This window comes from Leuciscus leuciscus, assembly GCF_965113295.1.
Source record: "Leuciscus leuciscus genome assembly, chromosome: 2".
Taxonomy (NCBI): domain Eukaryota; kingdom Metazoa; phylum Chordata; class Actinopteri; order Cypriniformes; family Leuciscidae; genus Leuciscus; species Leuciscus leuciscus.
Window position 1 is genome coordinate 56,332,360 of NC_138726.1, and position 23,753 is coordinate 56,356,112.

The following is a 23,753-nucleotide window of genomic DNA, read 5'->3' on the forward strand; positions in this document are numbered from 1 at the left end:
AAAGGGATGATGGATGATGTCATCATGCTTACTAACTATGACCACAGTGATTGGCTGATGGGAGAGGCGTCTCTGTCAGTGATATAATCATATAAATATTGTAAGAAGGATCCAACGAGGTATCATGTTGCCATATTCAAATAAAGATCTTAAAAATACAGGCTAGGGGTCACTATTAATATGTTCAGCTAATTGTCAGCCTATTACATGTCTGCATCTCAAGAGATTGTTGAATTCAAGCGACAAATGGTGCTTTATAAACAATTCAGGAAGGGCATGTTCAAACGGTCTATCTTATCATCTCGAGAGGAGGTATATATATACACACACAGCCGACTCACCTAGTTACCTCAACAGTTTTCTGCATCCCTCCACCACTCGACTCGACCTTCCCCAGTCGGGGACAGTGACCATTACTCTGGGTTTGGGATAAATTATGAACTCGGAGCCCTCGATCCCCTCGGACAGCACGCCAAATACACTTATTTTACACTTCTATTCGCATTCGATCATTTGTGTGAATTCGTGAAAACAACTGCCACAGGTAATTGGACATTGTTTATTTTTTTTATTAAACATTTATTTTTGCCGTTTTTGCCTTTTTATTATGATAGGACAGTGACAGGAAGCGAAGTGGGAGAGAGAAAGGGTGGGGGGGATCGGGAAAGGTTCACGAGCCGGAACTCGAACTCGGGTCAACCGAGCTTCCCACAAGGCTATCGGCGCAGACGATGGGACAATGACTACGTTTACATGTGCACCAATAATGACATTATTTCTAATAGTCAGAGTAACGTCTTAATCACAGTAACATGTTTATATGACACGCGCAGAACTCTTCACTCCAGTTTACATGTAATTTTCATTATTCTGATTATTCGTTAATAAGTATGGTTATACCACAATCAGATAGGCGTTCAGTATGAATGTTAATCTACTCACATCAAATTCAAAACACATGTTTTTACACCGTCTGGATGAAGATACGGAGCAGAGACTGCGCAGTGATTTGTGTTGACAGAGTTTAGCGATTTTGAGAAGAGAAAACTTGAGAATAATGTCACGTAGTTCATTCTTGAAGTTGTGTGAACAACACACACGACATCAGTGTAGAACCGAGCACAAGCACACTTTGGTCAGAGCGGTTATAATGTGATTAAAGGAGTAGTTCACTTTAAAATGAAAATTAGCCCATGATTTACTCACCCTCAAGCCATCCTAGGCTTATATGACTTTCTACTTTCAGACGAATACTATCAGAGTTATATTAATAAACACCCTGATGCTTCCTAACTTATTTAATAAGGGTTTATTAATATAACTCTGATAGTATTCGTCTGAAAGAAGAAAGTCATACACCTAGGATGGCTTGAGGGTGAGTAAATCATGGGCTAATTTTCATTTTATAGGGGTGATAGAATGATTTTATAGGGTATTTCACATTGTTTCTTAAGGTTTCCAAAATTTGTAACATTGGTTGGGCTGAAAATGCCCCGGTGGCTCTTTTATACGCCCTAATGCAACCCTGAGAAATAGACCCAGAATGAAACGAGCGGTTTTCTCCCTTTTATGGTATGCTCATTAATATTTAGATGAGCTGCACGCTGATTGGTTGGTTTACAACGAGGAATCTCCAAAGCAAAGACGCAACATGCCCAATGAAGATTGGCAGCACTCACTGGAGGTGAACCATGGAGATGTTAGGTGTGCAACCATATATATTTGAGCCTGAATCAGCACCTTAAAACACATTGGCCTGGTTTCACAGACAGGGCTTAGACTAAACCAGGATTAGACATTATTTCAATTAGGGCATTTAAGTAGCTTTTTATAATCATACCTTAGAAAAAACATTACTGATGTGCATCTTTAGACAAAACAAAGGCACTGACTTATTTTAAGATATATCAGTGCAAGTTGCTTTCCGTTAAAACAGCTCAAACATGCATTTTAATCTGGGACTAGCTTAAGCCTTGTCTGTGAAACCGGGGGAATGTGTGCTATTGTTGTGTGGTATTATCACATGTAAAGTCAAGTGAGGGGAGGAATAGGCCTTTATATTATTTATGACCATCCCGGTCTCACGGGTCGTACTGTTAGACAAGCAAGCACCGCATTTAAGCAAAGCAAGGCCTCTCCTTTTAACATGCAATACAACAGGGAACGCATTGTTAACCTGTTGCTCTATTGCTGGGCTTAGTGGATTGTGTGCAAGCCGTCTATTTGACAGCTATGTTAACTTTTTCCCCACCAGCGTTTATTTTTATTTTTTTGCCAGCCATCAGTATTTTTGATCATTCCAGAAGCAGTAAACTTAGCGCGCCGGCTTAACTGTGTCTGACTGCATGACCACCATTGATATTGCTGGGCCCAGAAAGTGGGCTGTGTGTATGCAAATTTAGGGGCGTGACAAAGGTACAGACCAGATCCAAATAAGGAAATCCCCCAAATGTTACGTCACATCTGAACTGATTTGAGATCCAACCGTTTTACAGCTACAGTTTAAAGTTTTGTGACTTTCATATTAAGGAGGTGACATGGGATTTTGAGATTCTGTGTACGGCCATTTCACCCACCGAGCTGCTGTTCAACTATGCCAAGGTAAACTTGGTTTTGCATTCTATCATCCCTTTAAAGTGAACTACTCCTTTAAGGTGTTTACATGCCTGTTTATTGTGATTAAAATTGGCGTATGCCACATAGTTTACTATGATTATGATCTTAATCGCATTAGTTTGATTGAAGTATTGTGTTTACATGAAGTAAAGTTTAATCGCAATAGCCTATTGCCAAAATCCCAATATAGTCGCATTATGAGGGTGCATGTAAACACACTGATTATTTTCAACTTGACCGTAATGTTTTATTCTCCGTCATTCAATGTACAGGGTGGGCCATTTATATGGATACACCGCAACAACATGGGAATAGCTGGTGACACCAAAGTCCCGTTTGTGGCACACCAGTACATGTGAGGGGGCAAACTCCTCAAGATGGGTGGTGACCATGACATATACTAATGTGCCACAAACAGGACCTCAATATCACCAACCACTCCCATGCCACCACGGTGTATCCATATAAATGCCCCACCCTGTATTTTGCCTGTACATAAAGTAATCTTTATATAATGTCGTTGCAAATTAAAATCTATAAATCAGAATATTTATTGCATTTATGAAGAAAAGGCTCAGCACCCAAGGCTCAAATGGCGTTCAGTGTCTGTGAGGCAGATTGCCAGCAACATCCATTTTAGGATTGTTTGTGATTTGGTTTTTAGTGACTGAGGAGTCCTCTTGACTAAGCCTAACTTTTCACAGATTTAGGAGCTGGTTTTAGCGCTAAAAACCTTTGGGAAATACTCGTAGAGCAAAATTGTAGGAGTCCTAAAATTAGGACTGACATGGCCATTATTGGTAAGATTTTCTCCTAAATCGGCAAGTTAGTTACTTTTAGCCTTAAGATGTCTTGTGAATACGACCCCTGATTGTATTTGTGTTGATGTGAGTTAGTGTTGAATGATGCTGTATCTTTAAATAAACTCTCCATCAGAGACTCAGAGAGCTTGAGAACAGAGACCGAACACACAATCAGCTTCTCTATCACTTCTCTTTCTCTCTGTCCGTCTTAAGAAATAATTGCAAAAAAGTATCTGCACACTTAAATCACTCATAGATGTGTCTGAGCTTCATTACATTTGACAGTTTATCAAACCAAGAGGAAACTGCCATCAAATGATGCTCAAGCTTTTCTCAGAACTAACTTCTCTTTTCTGAGACACTTTACAGTTATTTTTTAACAAGCTGGTCTCAGTGTAATTTTTTATTGGATGTCTAAAGTCAGTTCAAACTGGCAGAATAAACACAGATGTAGCCTATGTGGACATTTGAACAGCATTTTGTTTAATATTGTGAATACTTTATTTTGTGAAATGTTTGGAGTGAAAACTGTGCTTGTGGTATATTCCTTTAAATATCACTTATCTATTGCATGTTTATCAACAACCTAAATGATCTCCAGATCATAGTCGCCGATTCCATGTGTACTCGAGCCCCCGGCAAAAACACAAGATAGTCTTCATTCATTCATCCAATCAAAAAATCAACAGATTCGGGAACCTCTCTGATTGGTGGATCTCACACTGAGTGCCGGCGCATCATAATGCACACACTTCTACAGTTATATTGTAGTAACCTGGCCCTTTAAGTCCCTTAACTACCTCTACTGTGTTCTTGTTTCTTATTGGTTGTTCAGTTACACACTCCTTAGTATGGAGCGTGAAGTTACGCTGGAAAAGACAGCTGCTGCATTGACTGAATATATGAGTATCGCACTATTGGTGAGTGTGCTGTGAACTGTACCCTACATCTGTGTCAGAAGAAGTTCAGTAAAGAATCTCCTTGTCGTGGCTCATTCCACCCATGTTTCCATGTGCATTAATCCAAATCAACGGCACGACAATATTTAGCATGACAACATAACCTTACACACAAGATTGTGCTTTCTTTTTTTTCTTTTTTTTCTTTTTCACAATGATGAATTTTAAGTATCAACTGCATAATCATCAGGTATGTCAGCTAGAGAGCAACTTGCGACAACACTCATGGAAAGAATGTTTGGTTTTGCTTGGTTTGTAATGTACTTGGAGTCAGTATGTTTCTCTTCACGAGACGTGCAGAGTCACGCTGCCTGCACAGGTCCTGTTCACTGAACCCGCAAACACAGTATGACTATAAACAGAACACCAGACCTGGTATCCGACAGTTCCTTACCCGACCCGTCTGACATAAAGACCGTGACCCGAACTGCACCTGCTTTAAAATGCTGTTGTCTCTCCTGAAGCTCTGCAGTGTTTAAGTGTTTAGTTTTGTTGGTCCTCTTAGAAGCTTGAAAAACTGTGGAGTCGGGGCAACCACCAGCAGAAACATCAATCTATGTCTCAGGACCCCCTAAAAGGACCCATAAATAAACCACTCGGGCCACCTCATTTTCTGTCCATTTACATTGTGATCATCACAATCAGAGCCGATCCTGACCTCCCTGGGGCCCTAAGCAAAATTATGTTTAGGGGCCCTCATACCTGACCCGTGAGCCATGAACCATTTGCCATTGCCACACAGTCACACCTGACACCCCAGTGTTCCCACTACAATCCCTCCTTTAACTAGTTGTAGCGAAAATGTAATTCCTGATATCAGAAGACATTGTTAATAGTAAAAAGTTCATTCTTAATATCAAGAATTCACATTTTAAATAGTACAAATTGAATTATTGATATAAAAAATGCATAATTATCCTGTGAATGAATAAAAGCTAAAATGGCGCCATAGCATGTCACTGTGTTTTAAATGATAAAAGTAATTCTTGATACTCTTGATTCTTGATGGTTATTATTTACTGAGGGATGTGCATCCATATTGACCAGAATCTCCAGCCAATCAACATTTTACATTCAATGGAGCCTATCAATAGTCAATGTCAGTACATTGCTTTCCATATTGCATTTGGGCAGAGTTGTAACTAAACCTTGACTGAGCGACTAGATAATCATCGTCTTGTTTTAAAACTATAATGAGGAGTGCCATCACGCCCATATTGTACTGGTCCCAACTCACAACAGATGTTTCTGCTGGAAAGTGCGCGTTTCATTTCATGCACGTGCATATGATATGATCGCATGTTAACGCGCGACGAGGTTATCTTTTCCGAGCTGCAGTTTATAAACAAACACCGTTGTCCTTTGTCGTTTATTAAACATAATAAATCAACTCACATCAACTTAACTTTAGCCTACTGTTCTTTGCTGACATCAAACTTTGAGAGGAGAGTCACAAGTCTGCCTGATAACTGTTGCCGCAAAGAACTCTTATGGTGTTGTTTTCTCTCTCTTTTCGTGACCAGAAGGATAGTTCCGCTTCATTTTCTCATCGATATTGTAAACATTGATTGACGCGCTTTGACACGAGGGGGAGGCGGGGCCTTGAGTAATTTGCGGGGCCCTACGCACTTTGCGTAGTGTGCGTATAGGGCTGATCGGCTCTGATCACAAGTACTGAGGTCATGCACCTGGTTGTCTTTCTGGTTCTTGTTAAATGCCAGTTCACACTAACAAAACACTGACCAATGCAGACAATCACCAGATTACAGTATGTCACTCCTCAGACATTTAAAGGTGCTCTGAGTGATGTTGGGTGACGTCACTTCTTGTTGACGTTCGAAGTATTGTCAAACAAAACGGAGGCTAGCTCGACCCTCCCTCCTCCTCATCCGCGCACTAACCCCCCAAACCCCACCCCCAAATCCTTCTTGTCAGTTATTGGCTGGAACAGTTTGTTATGTTTCGTGGTGCGGGTTAGCCCAGTTTGTTTTTCTTGCCGTTTGTGGAGCCTGGGCTGTCTACAGAGAACACATTTTTATGTGAGCTAGCGGATAGTGAGGAGATGTTTGCTGTATGTGACAAAAAAACGCGTGCCATCGCTTAGAGCACCTTTAATAAATGCAAAAACAAGCACTGACCAATACTAACAGAGACAGAGAAACACATTGATCGACAGAAACCGACTGAGTCTCTGTTGCAGTGTGTCGTCGATGTCGGTACAGTGTGAATTGGCCTGAACTGAACTGGATTTGGTTCATTAAAGTGTTGTATATGTGAAACACACTAAGTGTCCAAATTCTTTTTGCAGCCACTATAAAGTCACAATGAAGTTGATGGTGCCGACATCAAACAGGAAGTGATGTCATGTGTCTCAAACACTTTGACCTGATTTGGTTTGGAGTTCTGAAGCTTGTTTTGTTCCAGTAAAGAATCAGTGATGTGAAACGTTAATGGTAACAGTTTATTTTAGGGTTCATTTCTCACTTTTAAATAGTTGCCTATTAGCACATGACTAGCATATTGGCTGTTTATTAGTACTTATAAAGCACATATGAATGCCTTATTCGGCATGACCATTTTCTACATCTCTTAATCCTGCCCAATACCTAAACTTAAAAAACGATCTTAATAACTATTAATAAGCAGTGAAATATGAGTTTATAGAGGCTAAAGTTGTAGTTAATAGTGAATATGTGTTCCCCATACTCCACATTATTTACCACATTAATCATATTAATTGTAGCTTGTAATGTGTGTATGCGAGTGTCTTAAAACACACACAATCTTTTTTTTTTTTATGTAATGTCATAGTGGAATGAATATGCATTATTCTATATGTTATTTATATACTTTCCATGTTTTACAAAACAATAAGCAAACACAAACAGGGGAACAGAGGGAATGATACAAAATTGATATGTAACATGAATAGTTGTATAGAAAAGCAAAAGAGACAGAGTTACAGAGATTCACTGATTGATCACATTTATTGATGAGATTAACATCATATGTTGTGAAGCTCAGTGGTTCAAACTGCTGCTTTATTGTTGAGCATCAGTGAATCCTTCAGTGAATCGACTCTCATATCAGTTCATGAGTCATGTGACGTCATTGAGTGTGATGATGTTAAAGGGATAGTTCACCCAAAAATGAAGTTTCTGTCAGTAATTACTCACTCTCATGCCGTTCCAAACCCGTAAGATCTTCGTTCATCTTCAGAACACAAATGAAGATGTTTTTGATGAAATCCGAGAGCTTCTGACCCCACATAGCCAGCAATGTCATTGCAACTTTCAAGGCCCAGAAAGTTCCCAAGTTTCGTACCATTCCGATGAAGCTGTGATTTTTAGAGATTCAAAACGATCGGAAAAAATGATCGAAGAGCACCTGAGGGTTAAATGCTGGAGAATAATCCATCAGTTCTCCCCTGAATGAGCATCACAACAGAAAATCACTTTCATTTCATGTAGAATAAACTCTATGTTTCAGTGTGTGATTTACATTGTGTTGAATGAATGGAAAAGCTTCATATCTGTTTCTCCTGCTTTTAGTGCTGATGTCCCTCGTTCACTCTGGACATCTGGACAGTGTGACGGATGCTGTGACGGATGCTGAAGGTACTATATATGCATTATTACAGTAAATTGTATCTATTTAACAAATGTGGGTTGTGTTGTAGTTTTTTTTTTTTTTCTTTTTTTTTTTTTATGGATCAGATCAGGACCCCATATTTGTCTCTTTGCTGATGTTTATGTCCATATTTTGCTGTCACACATTTTCACACAGCATCATCTGTCTGTAGTTCCTCATGCTGCTGAAACACTGTTTCTGGCTGTTTATTCAGTCAATCAAACACAGTCTTGCAGTTGTAGATCAGTCACACAGTCTTTCTGTTGAATCCTGTTGACTGTAAACAGCCCCATCTACCGGCCAGAACAGGTTCTGTTCAACAACCGCCAGACAAACGTTTTCTCATCAGTTAAAAAAAGGTCCGTGAATGATATAATATCTCCTTTAAAATAGATTATTGTTTGTGATGCATTATGACAGTCGAGCTTCAGAAACACAGAGTGATCAGATGATCATGATTCAAAATAAGGATAGCAAATGGTTTCATTTGTAAAGAAGGACAAGTAGCCTAACAGCAAGGGGATTAAACACACGCACTATTAGAAGGATGAAAATTATGCAAATTATGTATAACACTCTAATTTAAACATATTTTGCTGGTGCTAAAAATGTGTAGAAAAAAATACACATTTGTGTATAGTTTAAAAATTAACACAACTTCAGAATTTACAGCATTTAACACAGTATGTGTAGGAGACTGATGTGCTTAACACACTTCATGCTATTTTTTTAAATGCGTTATGTAAATGATCTAGTTGAACTGAACAGATCCAGTCCATCCATAGTCTGTTAATGACAGTGACTTGCCATTTCATTTTTACTTGTATATTGTTGTAAATAAAACATCATAGCCTACAATAATCATACTTCATCATGTTAATCAATACCCTTGCTGTCTGCTAGTAAGATTTTGAATCCGTCTTCATCTGTTTAGTTATATTTATTTACGAAAACAATTTTCCTGCTATTAAACATGGTGGAGGAGAGAACGATTGCTGCTGTTAAAAGGTATTCTTTATTAGTTTTTTACACAACAGCTTTGTGTCCACTGATGTAGAGTTTATAAAATACACACTGATATGGAAGCGGCAATAATAGCCTAATCCTTTCCAATATAATGAGGCACAAACTAACATGGCGCCGCCCATTGCTCAACTAATGGGATCGTTATAAAGGTGTTTAAACCATGGACATCATATAGATAGACGCCCTATCGACCGCTACTGCCTATTGGCGCGGTCGAGCCGTGGGGCCGCCATCTTAGACCGGTCACCCGCTCCACTCAGTGTAATCTGTATGGCAGGTGCAATGAGCTGTCAACGCATTTAATTAATCATAACTCACTGAATACCGAACTGATTTTCACGCGGGTTTTTTTGCTGCAAAGGTCATTCATGTAACTATGATACAGGACACATGGGTCGGCGTAATTTAATATTCATAGTAGGCTTAACAGTAATATAATATTCTGATATAAGATATAAAGTAACCAGACGTCCAAAAACAAAATATTTGATGTAGGATATAAGGTATTTTATAAATCACATAGGCCTACTATAAATATAATAATAAAGAAGCAGAAACATATAGTTGCAGTAAAGTAAGATATTTTAATAAGTTTGAAGAAACAATTTATAATGATGTGACACACACACACACACACACACACACACTCTCTTACACTCTCTTACACTCTCACACACACACACACACACACACACACACACACACACACACACACACACACACACACACACACACACACTCTCTCACACACACACTCTCGCTCACACACACTCTCGCTCACACACACTCTCGCTCACACACACACACACTCTCTCTCACACACACACACACACTCTCTCTCTCTCACACACACACACACACACACTCTCTCTCTCACACACACTCTCTCTCACTCTCTCTCTCACACACACAAACACGAACACACACAAACACGAACACACACAAACACGAACACACTAAAACCCCTGAAAGAGGACTGTTTTGCAGAGCTTCTTTCTCGTGCTCCCTTTCTGTAGTTCAAGAGAGGCGAGTTTGGCAACATGGTGGAGCCTTATCTTTAAAAACACAGACACAACCAATGACAACAAGTCAGACTGATGGTTGTCGATGCCAAACTGGGTCTCTTCAATGTGCTCCCCAAGAAGGAAAACATCCTCTGTTCCAATCTCCTCCCGCACAATGTGCGTGACTGTTGACACCTTAGGAGCTTGTATTGTTGAAGCTTGGCGGATAACCCTCTCTGCAGCTCTCAGCACCTTGTTATAATAATAATAAAAATAATACATATTTATATAGCGCTTTACACAATACTCAAACTTTACAGAACAGACAAAATAAGAACAAAGTAACCTTAATAAACAAAGATAAAAAAAAACAAGATAATAGAATCAAACCTTCACTGTGCCAAGTGATGGAATCACTAGGCCACCGTTGTTTTTCAGAGCTAGAAGGTGGTAGCTCTTGTCAAATGAAGCTGGTCTAGCATCTCTGACCAAGCTTGCACGGCACACATCACAGGACAGCTTTCGAAGAATCTGCCGGACTACAAACCCTGCTATGTAGACCAGAGCATTTTCCACCAGACCTCCAAACCGAGTGGGGAGATAACTGTGGTCACACACAAGGGCCGAAATGTTGGCGAATGGAGATGGGTGCTCTTCAGCAGTTTCAGCAGAGGACATCTCCACAGCAGACAGGGACACAGTGTGATCTTGGGCTGCCACATTGCCTGTCTCACCAGGTGAGACACGACACCGAACCATCAGACGGCGGAAGATTGCCTGGAACTGGCATGCCGATGGATTGTTATTCCAGCCGCCTTGTATGGATAACAGGCACACAATACATACATTACTCACAAGACAAAGATATTCATTAGGTATATTTTCAGAATTTACTGTAATTAAAAGAACACCAACCCTACCTGACGCTCTGATTGAATTAAATAGGAGCTCCAAGTGATCCTGGCTGAACCTGTAGGTGAGCACATACTGCTGAACTCGGAGCAGTTCAGGAATCATCAGCATCAACGTGTCGATATTGATGACAAATCCAATGATCGACAAGTACCTGCAAAAGAAAAAAGTTGTATTACATCTGATCATGGCGAAAGAAAACACCCCAAGAAAGCACCATGTGAAACAGCTACCAGGGCGGATATATTAGGAATGGGATCAGTTTCTTGTTTAACTATATAGTATACTTGTAGACAATGGAACAATACCTTGGAACAATGTAATTGCAGAACTGGGAGAACTTGCAATACCTACCAAAACCTACCATTTTGCCCTACCCTACATGTACTTGATGTTGTGAAATGCATACCATTTAGAAACATCTAGTACCTGAAACACACTGAATACAAGATAATTCCAACAGAAACAAAACTGCATTAAAAAATATTTCAACAAGAGAACATCATATCAACATACATACCATCTTTCTGACACCTGCATAAAGATGATGTTGTGTAATACATACCATTTTGAAAGCATCTAGGACCTGAAAAACACACCAATAAAAAAACAAGACAATTCAGGCACAAACAAAACCGAAGCAGTTAAGAACATCTTAGGAACGCGATGCATAACGGAACAACGAAGCATCTTAGGAACGCGATGTTTATGGGAACAGAGTGTCATTGAACTCATGTCATGAACTTAACAAGCACCATTTTAATAGACCTCTTATGGCGCTTTTCCATTACCAGTACCAGCTCAACTCGACTCGACTCGCCTCGCCTCGCCTCGGCTCGCTTTTCGCTCCGTTTTCCATTGCAGATAGTACCTCCACAATAGTACCTGGTCGTCATAGCGACGCCGCAGGAAACTGCCGTGACTTAATCTTTTACGCGAGACTCACAGGACAATGGAGGAAATCGAGTGTATGCTGTTTTTGGATGTTTTTGTTTTTGTTTTTGCTGTTTTTTATTCAGGATACTCCGTCTGGCGCGTGCAATGATGACGCAGTGAATAGTGACGATTCTCTCTGACCAATCAGCAGTCTGCCTTGTTTTCACGTCACATTTTAGTATCGCCTCGGCTCGCCTCAGCTCGCTTGGAACCTCGCCGGAGGTGGTACGAAAAAAAGTACCTGGAAGTGGGTACAGGTACAACTTTTACACAGTGGAAAACCAAACAGAGCCGAGTCGAGTCGAGTCGAGGCGAGCCGAGGCGAGCTGGTACCGTGTAGTGGAAAAGCGCCATTAGATCGGTGAAGCGGTGTTCCATCTCGTGTTACCAAAGTGAGCAAGTACTCCCTGGCTCTTGACAAAAATGCTTTCCTCTCCATCCAACTCAAAGCACCCAAGGGAGCTTTGAATCCTTTGGCACGAGGATTGCGTCCATTCATTGTATCAAACAGCCTGTCAATAATCTATACAGAAATATCGGTGTCTAAAATCAATATCATTACAGGGTTTCAATTAGGTATCAGATAAAATATCTCATCAGAAATCAATACTCATCTATTCAAAATATACAGAGAACACAGTACATATTTCTAAACTTTATGCTCAATGAGTACACATGAAAGTGTTAATATTTACTTGACTTCCTTTCCATAGGTATGCTTTGTACTACAGCAAATTTCACAGAGCTTTACCACTCCGATGAATTACAAAAAAAAAAAAAATAAAAACATGTACTTGGTTCTATAATCACTAATTGTATTACCTCAATGAATTGTGCTGTTGCCTCACAGTCCTTAAACTGAGAGTACCCAAGATCCCTTATTGTGCGGAGAGCCACTGACACGGAGCGACTCAGTGTCTGTGCAGCCAGGGACACCCTCATCTTGTGGTTTTCAAAGTAGACGTGTTTGTCTGTAATTTTATTGGCAGCATGCAGTCCATCTTTTTTTTGCACATCATTGAGATGATTGATGTACCTCCAATTGATCTGTCCGGTGGTCGTTGCAATTGGACTGTATGCCTGCAGAGTAAGAATCAGTCACTGCTCAAACAAGTACAAACAGCAAAATGTTGATCATCACGTCCAGCCATAACTGTGCAAATGGACAGACAACAATATTTAGATATAACTTTTAGCAGCAGAGGCATAACTTGTACAAATAGGTCTACAACGATCATTATTTACCTGCAACATATTACGTGCCAACTTGTGCATGTGGCAAGCGTCCATCATTACAAATACTTTCTCGCCAGTCACCGGATGCGAGAAACTGGTTTGAAGCGGCTCTCGTGGGTCTCCCTTCAGCTCACACCCAAGTTGGTTGCACATACTGACATTGGAGGCATGACCATCCATTGTGACACATACCACCCTAATGCCCCGTGCATGCAGCTCCTCCAAAGCATGACTGAGAAGGACCCTTTGTGTTTCTGGAGACAGAGACTTGGTCAGGAAGTAAGCAATGGGAGCCTTCCAATGTCCTTGTAGGCCAACCACCATGAACACAAGAGCCTCAGTAGCAACATCAGTCTAACTGTTTCCATCACCCATGTCTACAAAACCAGACATTGACTGTGTATGTGGATTATATTGCACATGTTTTCTGATGGACATGGCATCCAACATGAGTGAAACACATCCATATTTAGCCGGGTCTCCCTGGCGCTTCTCTCCAGCATATCCAGCATCATCTTGCCAGGTTTGGCATCCACCGAATGCAGCCACCTGTAAAAAAAATTGAGAAGAAGCTTTTCAACGTATTTGCATCAGTAATTTCCAAAAGTTAAATTCGGACAACATTAAGCCTACCTTTGTATTGTATGTGGATGTGGGAGGGGAAAATGTCGAGTCTCTCTGAGGTATTTGTATGCCTTTGGACCATGTAGATGGAGCGTGAGCGCAAACTCTCTGTAGTCCTTTGTGTATTCATGGCCCTGCTTTGCCATGAGGTCTATCTGAAGATCTGAAATGTTATGATTTAAAATGAATAAGTCCCCTTCAGATAATAACTAAGAAGAATAACATGTACATGAATTTCAAAGTGCTAATTTTGTCTTACCAGAGTAGAATTCAGGCTTCTCTTTGAGCTCTTCATTAATGAGGTTCTTTTCCCTCAAATCCCCCAAAAGACTCTTCACTGTGGTCTTTGCCCTCTTCTCTCTGGCCATGGAATTCTTCTTCTCCCGCTCTAGACTTTCCACTCTTGCCAAGGCTTCATTGAGTCTGGTCTTAAGAGCGGTAGGAGAAGCAGGCAAGGCATAGCCATGATCCTAGTAGAAAGAGGGATGAACATGGTTTGAGTAATGTTTCACTTCACAAACATCACTTTGACACCACTAGTTTATGGCCCACATTCTTTCTTATACTCATCACCTGTCAAAGCCACTGCCAGCACTGTGTGTGTGTGCGCCTGCCAGCAATGCATGTTCAACGTGTCTTAAATTGTGTGTGTATGGGTTTATTTGTGAGCGTGTTTAATATGAGTGGCAGCAAACAAGTGAGATTTTAATATGTCCAGGAAACATTAGGATATGATGATTAAAGTAGAAATATTCACATCATTAGGCTGAAGTTGTGGGCTTGAGGTTGCCGTTTCCTGGGAATCCAGAGAGGCCATGGACAGGCTTTCTTCAGCTCTTCTGGAGTTAGACGTAGCCCTGCCCTTTTCCAACTAAAATGAAGAAGCATAATACATAATGAAATATGTATAAAGGGATAAGTATCTTACCCTGCCCCGTGATTGATAATATAATATTTACATTTATGAATGCTAACAGCCTAATGAGGATACACCTACTCTTTGGAGGTGAACCGGGAAGCTGAAGACGGATGGAATAACACCATCTCTGAGTCTGACAATCTGACCCGTCCTATCAAAGTCACCCTGCTTAAAATGTTGAGAGCAAAGCACCGATGAATCACTTGCAGTGAATCCTTCTCTCCTCAAAGCCACTTCCCACTTCTTCCTTATATCTTTGTCCTTGGGAAACCTTCAAAATGAAAACGGAAGATTTGGGAGAGTCTACACAAAAACATTTCACAAAGGAGGTCAAGCTTATTTTCTTCCTTCACATTTCTTAGAACCTTTCTTCAACAAAACTCCTATTTTTAAATAAAGGATTTAAGCTACTGAAAAGTTACTAGCTAAGCTACAAGTAGTGATTGCCCAACACTGATAATACAGTCTATGACACTTGTGTAAAATTCACTGGCCAATGTTGAACCAATAATAATTGTTTTATTTCTACATAGAATTATTGTGTCAATTGTAATCTAAAGCCCTATTCGGACGGGATTAACTGTAACTTTTTTTTAGGGTATCTTAGATGGAGTAATAATGTAATTTTACCACAGGACGTCTGTAATATTAATGGCTAATTCGCACGGGATAAGATATCTCAATAAAACTAGAAGAAGTGGGAGGGGTAACTCGATTTGCGCATCGCCGTCATGTGTGTATTACATTGCTTCCTGATATCAAGTGCGCAAACACAAATAACCTATATTTATACTACAGGGCCGTTGACTGCTTCTGATAACCGAGAAGCTCTTGTAATGTTAATTATTACCATGCCGGGTGAACACCGGCAGGTGCAGTAAACATAGCCTAGCTAACGTTAGCTGGCTACGATTTCAGTACAGTAATATCAAAGATCCTTGCTCCTTCTCTATTCACAAAATACAACCAATAGTACGGTAATGTTAAAACTTACTTGTGAAAAGTAATCCCCCGGGCCCTATTTGCGATGGTCCGCCGATTAGAACAGGAAAATGCTCCACAGTGTTCTGGCATCTTAACTGCTGCCACGCAACGAAACTAGAGTACGACCGGTTAAAGATGGCGGCCGTATTTCTCAGTGCCCAGCGGCCAATAGGGCATCTAGTCTCTATATAATATCTATGGTTTAAACAACAAAACACGTGAATATAAAAAAAAAGAAAAAAAAAAAAAGAAGCAGATCATCAGTCATTCAGCGCTATTGTGGCTGCAGTGTGTCACGCGTCACCATGGAAACAATAAAGTGATAAGTTCTAAATAACGTCGCCTTGAAAACCTCACGGGGGTCAGCCAGAATATTTGAAATGTACGTGTAAAAGGTTACATATGAATACAGAGCCTGTGTAATTTTTTTTAAATTATTAATTACAGTACTTTTTTTAACTTAATATTTTAAGTACAGTACAGTTTTTATTTAGGTTAACTTTTAAGTACAATACATTTTCATAACATAATCTTAATCATAATACATTTTAATTTAATCATTATTTAAGTTTGTATTTACCTGTATAGAGTAAGCTGAAAAATACAGCTGAAAAAGCTGTATTAAAGCTCATAGATCACTTATCATTTTCCACAGCTCATATTGTCTGGGTTTTTTTGTCTACTGAAATTTCTTGGAAAGATGTTTTTGCAGTGTTTCATCAGTGTTTTCAACATGTGTTTTTGACATTACATAACAGTACATCCCACTGAAGAGATGTACAGTATGTCTATCCACAGTCTCGACTGAATTCCAATTAAAAATCAAAGATGCTGCTGTGAATAAAGGTTTATTTACCGTTTATTTGTATCTGCCATCAGACTGCCATATATCTTTTTGTTGCAATTAATCTGCTTTCTGTACATTTAAAATAGTTATAGATGCCCCTTTTTTACATCTGAGCTTCTGCCCCTGAATAACCCAAGCAGTGGACTGGTGGCTAGAGCATTTTGTTGGATATTTCTTTTTTTAATGCTTCTTTTTTAAAAAGTTATTTTGTTGTTATATTATGCAGTTTTATGAATTAGATTACCGGTAGATTGATCTTTCATTATAATAATAATTAAAAAAATTGACAATACAATAAAAAACAAAGACATTACATCAATTTCATAAAATATAAACATTTTGTTTAGGGCATGTTTTTAAAATACTATGTTTGTAGCCAAGGACAGCATATATGTTAATATTACATGTTCACATCTTTGTGAAAACATTTCTGACACATTTACTGTGTTAAACTCATTAACAGTAAATGAGTTAGAATAAACACATGGTCCAAAACTGACCCAATAAAGTTTAAGAAGTTAACACGGGTTGAGTCATTTTTTAACACATCCTTTCTAAGAGTGTGTAAATAACATTAATAAGAAATTTCATAGTATCATAAGACAACTTGACTAGTCTTATTGAAAATGTATTTATCTTATGTTCAGTAAATATTGAAATTGCACAAGCTACAACTGGAACATGCTTCTGATTTATTCAAAGAGCATACATGTGGACTAAATATAAATATTTTATTTAGTTTTAACAATAAATGCAAATATTTGTAATGTAATCAACACAAGCAAATTATCTTTCATTTAATAGTCTTTTTCTCAAAGTTTTGAATTCATGACAGTGTTCTTGATACTGCAATACTTTTTCAGTTTTTACACCTGCAGTGACGAATCAAGTTCTGTCTAAGACAGTCACTCTCACATGTGAGATACAGAGAGGAAGAAACATTCAGTGGACATACAGATGGATTAAAGATGGTTCAGTCATCAAAGACAGCACTGAGAGAGTCCTCAACATCACATCTGTGTCTGATGGTGGTGAATACAGCTGTGAAGCAACGAGATCAGACATCAGTGATGGTGTTACAGTGACTGTATCAGGTGAGTGTTCATATTCAACTGTGTTGCTCATTTAAAATCCATATTTGTGTTTCAGCACTTTTCTTATATTCTTCTGTATCAGCCACATCTGTTCTTAAGACAACTGAAGCAATTATCTTCAGTCATTATTCTCTCAGATGCAGAACTGCTTACTGAATAAAGCTCAGTATCTGTTTTCTTTTAAGCCCAATTATGTTTTTTTCTTCTTCCGAATATTAGGCCTACCTGTCATGCAGTGATGTTGCTGTTTTTGAATGTAAAAGGTCTGCAAAAGTTTAAAGATCAAAGTGCAGATAAATAAAGTTATTGTCTCCTAAAAGAGTAGTTCTGTCAGGACCATTACCGTCAAATACGATTGACAGTTAGCATACAGTTTGGATTTGCGGTATGGTTCCGTTCTGGGCGAGAACTCCCTGCGCATCCATGCAGCCTAGCGTGGATAAGAGCAGGAGAGCAGCAATAATCCCCCTTGGGGTAAACAGAACAGAACCAACATGAATGTTTGCAAATATATTTAATTCAAGATTTTAAAGTTCAACATAATTCTAGAATTTATTCTGATTCAAGGGGAATCAGAATGCCAAATCCTGACTGGGCGAGAGGAGGAGCTGGGGATGGAGGAGGGTGATTGGCTCCTGAGAAACACTGTACGCTGATTTCACGCAGCCGCCATTTTGAAATCGAAAGTGAGGCTCCGGTGGGAAGAACCCCGGAAGTAAAGATAAACAACAATGCCTTGGATTACCAACCTGAAGCTGCTGCCGCGATTTACACTATTGGATGTTAATATCCAATATAAGATATGTACAGTATATAGTTCATTCCTGCTTCTTTTTTTACTTTCTGAATTATATCTAAAAAATATATTTTATTTATAAATGAATTTCACTGTATATAGTCTAAAGTATGAAAGAAATGTATATGTACAGTTTTAGAATAACTAATTTTATACATTAAACACAACAATACGCCATCGCATTCACGACTCTCCTGTGATTAAAGGCGACACTTCCGGTTTTCTTCCCACCGGAGCCTCGCTTTCGATTTCAAAATAACGGCTGCGTGAAATCAGCGTATAGCTGCTTATAAATGTACAGTATACGGTGATAGGCGTCGTATTCCTATAGGTAGATGTGGATCAGCTGAGAGTCACTGATGCGAGCTTGACTAACGTGACCTGCCAGAACTAACGCTACGCTTGATATTCTGAACTGCAGAAACGAGTTTCCAGTCTCTCTTCCGTGACTTATCTATGCAACAAAGTTACTAATTTGCACAATGCCAGATTATGATCTTCATTATCTGCCCATGAGCAAAGTCTGATTTGACACTCAAATACTTTAGTTCAGGGGTCATGAACCTTTTTGACTAAAGAGACATTTTAAGGCTACTTTGCTTGTCCATGTTTCACTCGAAGCGCACAGAAATCATCCTGTCAGTAGCGGATTCAGTTCTCTTACGCGGCTTAATGTGCTTCTAATATTACTTTATTAATGACTTTGAACAGTCTCGCCGACTGAAAGCTATACTCCAATTAACATACAGTCATAAATACAACATTTGGTAACACTTTACTTGAAGGGGTGTGCATAAGACTGACATGACACCTTCATAATCATGACACGACACATGTCATTAATATGAAGGTTTTATGCATGTTTATGACAATTGTCATTAAAGGGACACTCCACCCATTTGCACTAAGCTTTGCATTGTTAGAAACCCAGTCATACTATTGAATGGTCGTGCAATACTCTCTCATTTTCCCCTGAGACGGGAGAAATCCGTTATTTACCTCTTACACTTCCTCCTACAATGACGCAAAAATCGTCATTTTGCGTCATTGTAGGAGGAAGTGTAAGAGGGGGGGATTTCTGTTGAGACCATAGACTGTAAAAAAATATGGACATAGTGTCCGTGACGTCACCCGTAGGATTCTGAAGAGCATTTTTGAAGCCTAAAGTGGGCGGAGCCGGCCGTCGCCATCTTGGTCTCGCTTCACTCACGGATAACAGAAAATGGGCAAAGAGGCGGGGCGTGAGTGGAGCTGAGGAGCCTGGCTATCTGAGACCACGCTTACCTAGCTTGACGTGATCGAGTTAGCTCAGGCTGGGGAGGTTATGCTACTGACAGTACCAAATCTGCGACTGCACAGGGCCTCGCGCTGAAGTGACAGTTGATGATGTAAAGCCAATTAAAAGTTCCTGTTTTTGCCCTTCGAAATATTATAATAGTTAAAAGACATATGGCTACAAGTGAGATTCTGTGATTCTGTACTATTCTGCTAGTTGAAAATGTATTATGCAGTAACTTAATATTACTCTGAGAGAGTGTGTGTGACAGTGATTTATGTGCATACATGTCAGTCACTCTTTTTTATAGTGTATGGTCCGTCAGCGCGGCATCGCTGGTCAAGTTCGTAGAGAGCTTATTCAGTCCATTTTAAATTCTGATTTTGGCCGCCTCTCAAATGGGTTAAACCATAGATATATTGCCTATGAAGGTCAAATAAATGCGCTAGAAAATCCGCGCTCATTCAAGGATGTGCATTTATTGCATGGACGGAGAAAGCGCCGACACCTGCAGGATTTCACCTGACGGTACATAAGCATATTATAATCTATCTGTTCCGTGAGAGCAGAACGAACGAGCCTTTATTGACGTTTTTTAAATCTGAAAACTCCAAAAAGCAACGAAATTGTCAGACATCCATTAGTGCATGTTCACAGAGGAAAACAACTGAAATACAGAGCTGGTTGTTCTCTCGAACGATACTCGACGACAACGACGGAATCCAAAGCCGTGGGCGAAGTAATGGGTGTATTAAATTGTATGAAATAATCCCGAAAAAAAGCACAAAACACTGCAGAGATGGCAAGTTCAGCAGCTAACATTTGCTGAGGTCAAGTCAAGTATATTTGTATAGCGCTTTTCACAATACAGATTGTATCAAAGCAGCTTCACAGTATTAAATTAAAATAATACAACAAGGTTTGTTTCTAGTAGAATTTATTGATTGATAAAATTAAATTAAATATCCCCAAATAGTAACCCATAAAGCTAAGTAGTTTCTTAAGTTTGATAATTAATCTGCTATGTCATGTTTATGACACATTTATGACAGGTTATGATGTAGTGGTTTATGTCAAGTTGTCATAACAAAGACATCTTAAACAATGTCATATTTGCATAAAAAATGTCAATTGAGCGGATGACACTTAAAGGGATAGTTCACCCATAAATGGAAATTCTGTCAGTAATTACTCACTCTCATGTTGTTCCAACCCCGTAAGACCTTCGTTCATCTTCGGAACACAAATTAAGATATTTTTGATTAAATCTGAGAGCTGGATCACTCCTCCATAGGCTTCTAAGGGATTGAAACTTGCCGGCCCTATTAAAGTTATTAAAGACATTGTTAATATAGTCCAAGTGACTACAGTGGCTCAATCTTAAGTTTATCAAGCGACGAGAATACTTTTTGTGCGCAAAAAGTAAACAAAAATAACAACTTTACTCCACTATTCATTTCCTTCTCTGTGGGCCTCGATTGAGTTCACGTAGTGTAATAGTGCAGCGCTTCTGTGTTGTACGTCACACGTAGGCTCACTATTGGCCGACGCTGGTCATGTGTGTGATGCTGAAGCAGGAGCTGGCCAATAGTGAGCCGGCAATCTGACATAGAACCTGGAAGCTCTGCACTATTTACACTACGTCAAAAGCGGAGGATAATGACATGGAAGAGATTGTTGAATAAAGTTGTTATTTGTGTTTGTTTTTTGTGCAAAGAATCTATTATCATCGCTTCATTACTGTGCGCTCACACCGCCGCCCTGCCAACGATGCCGTAGAAAGATTCGTGGACGCTCTGACGTACATCGAATGCTTGGTCTTTTTTTTTTTTTTTACTTCATTTAAAGGGTCCGCAAAGCAAACAAGCATGCTGATCGTTATTTGTGCAGACTGACCAAGTAGGGTATAAGTTAACCTCAGGAAATCTTTTAAATGTGAAAGTAAGAAATTGACTGATGGAAATAACTTAACAATTATAGTGACATGTTTGCTAACAAAATAATCTAATTAAAAGCCATGTGTGTGGTGTGGCTTTTGTGTTCATGGTAAAGTGCTAATCAACTTTGCATTCCCACTGAAAAACAAGCGTTCCAGCGCGAAAATGTGGCCTATAAATAGTGTTGCACGCCTTCTTATCAAATTCACATGATCAACCTCTCAGTTAAGAGTTACATTTAGCCTTCGATGTTATATGAATATGGTCCCTGAAGCACAGATTTTATCAGCTGACAATTTTCAACAACAAAAATAAAATAATAATTATAGGCACTAATACACATTTACTTTTAGAAATTGTGTTTTTGAAAAAAAATGGTGTTCTTGTTTTGGCGAGTTTACTGTTTAAATTAAAACGTATGAAAACTTCTGTGATATTCTTTTAAAATAACGTTTTAATAGATTTCTTCATCATCATCATCATCATTATTATTATTATTATTATTATTATTATTTTAAAGTACATTTAACTGCAATTTCTTTCATAATTTCTTTGAGTTAGACCAAACTTTTATTTTGGTGGGTTGTAGACATTTGAGTTTCATTGACATTGTTTTAATAAACTGTTAGTATTATTATTAGGCCTACTTGAAGTATTGACAGGTTGTCGTAAAGACATTACAGTTTCTGTGTGTATATGATACGAATGAATGACAATAGTTTTATCAGATTAAATGGTGAAATTCTCATGAAGTGAGTCTCATAGCAGCTCTGCGATGAAGTTCACATGTGTAGCCTACATCATGTCTCGATATAGTGAAATGCTGAAAACACCACGAGCGTCACGCGTGCTTCAGTGTGTGTTTGTGTTTGTTTGTGTGTGTGTGTGTGTGTGTGTGTGTGTGTGTGTGTGTGTGTAGTGGAGCACACATTGAGCGCTCATTCCCGAGACGCATAGAACAATTGCAGTTTCTTTTGAACTTTAATATCCACAGACACTAGTCCATATCGAGATTTGATTCATTGTACAGTCCTACTTTTGATTTATTCGTTCAAAAATGGCCAAATTCCGTGACGTTCTGCTTTATACAGCAAATTCCAATTGTGACTGGATTCCGTGAATCGATCCGTGTCGCTTCGCAAACACAGATGGGGTGAATTTATGAATGAAAGTGTGAAAGTTCTGACACAAAACAAAGTTGTTACGTATCCTCACGTTTTTTTTTAAGTGGGTATACGGAAATCCTTGGCCTTTAGTGGGTATACGGTGTATACCTGCGTATCACGTAGACTACACCACTGTAAACAACTGTAGTCACATGGACTATTTTAACAATGTCTTGACTACCTTTCTGGGCCTTGAAAGTGTTTTTTTAAACAAAAATGTTTAAAGAAAATTTCATTAAACAATTTATAGAAAAACAAGTTTGACATCCAGTTTGACTATTTCTTTCAAACAAAAGTCCTTATTGAATTTACAAAAGTTTAGGTGTTGATGTTTTATTGAAAATAATAAAGGGGTTACCATTATGGTGATCAGTGTTTGCTTTAGTTGGGCTCTTGACTTTTTTAACACAAATTTTTCTCTGGCTGCTTTAACTTTGAGTTTCTAAAGCACATTTGTTATGTCAAAAATTGCAAGAGAAAATCTGAACAGATGATCATGTAGACATGCAGTGGTCTGATTCACTGATCTCGTCCTATTATATTGTTTTATTATTAGTGATGCACCGATGTGAAAATTGTGGCCGATACCGATAACCGATATTAATATTGCTGTTATGGCCGATACCAATATTTACCGATGTCGATATCTCTGTATAGAAAACAAATTTTAATGATTATCAAATAAAGAGCTAATTTCCAAAACACTTTTTTTTTTTTTTTTTTTTTACTTTAGAAATGACTGATATTGGGCACCTTTACCTGTGTGCAAAATATGTCACATATGACACACATGCATTATACTGCATTGCATATACAGTAATGTGTGCTGGTCAACTTGTCTAAAATTAAGAAACCCTTAGAAAACGGTAAAAAAAACAACAACAAAAAAACAGGAATATTGTGTAAAATTAAGATAGGCTACTTTATTTATTATTCCAATATCCAAATATGATACTAAAAAATACCACAGGGAAAAGGGCTTATATTT

At 38.9% G+C, this 23,753-nt stretch overlaps 2 protein-coding genes across 2 annotated transcripts in view; one reads left to right on the forward strand and one right to left on the reverse strand.

Moving 5' to 3' along the window:
• LOC309493192 (obscurin-like) overlaps positions 1-23,753 on the forward strand; it is a 404,602-nt gene that overhangs the window by 315,501 nt on the left and 65,348 nt on the right. Inside the window, exon 17 of the mRNA XM_082162312.1 lies at positions 17,402-17,590. Coding sequence (XP_082018438.1) covers positions 17,402-17,590 — 189 coding nt within the window. The remainder of the gene's footprint in view (positions 1-17,401; positions 17,591-23,753) is intronic.
• LOC309493275 (THAP domain-containing protein 6-like) lies at positions 13,752-15,739 on the reverse strand (the record flags this gene model as incomplete). Its single annotated transcript, XM_082162447.1, has 5 exons — positions 13,752-13,909; positions 14,006-14,216; positions 14,504-14,617; positions 14,744-14,936; positions 15,660-15,739. 5 exons carry the CDS (start codon positions 15,737-15,739, stop codon positions 13,752-13,754), a joined length of 756 nt encoding a protein of 251 aa, XP_082018573.1.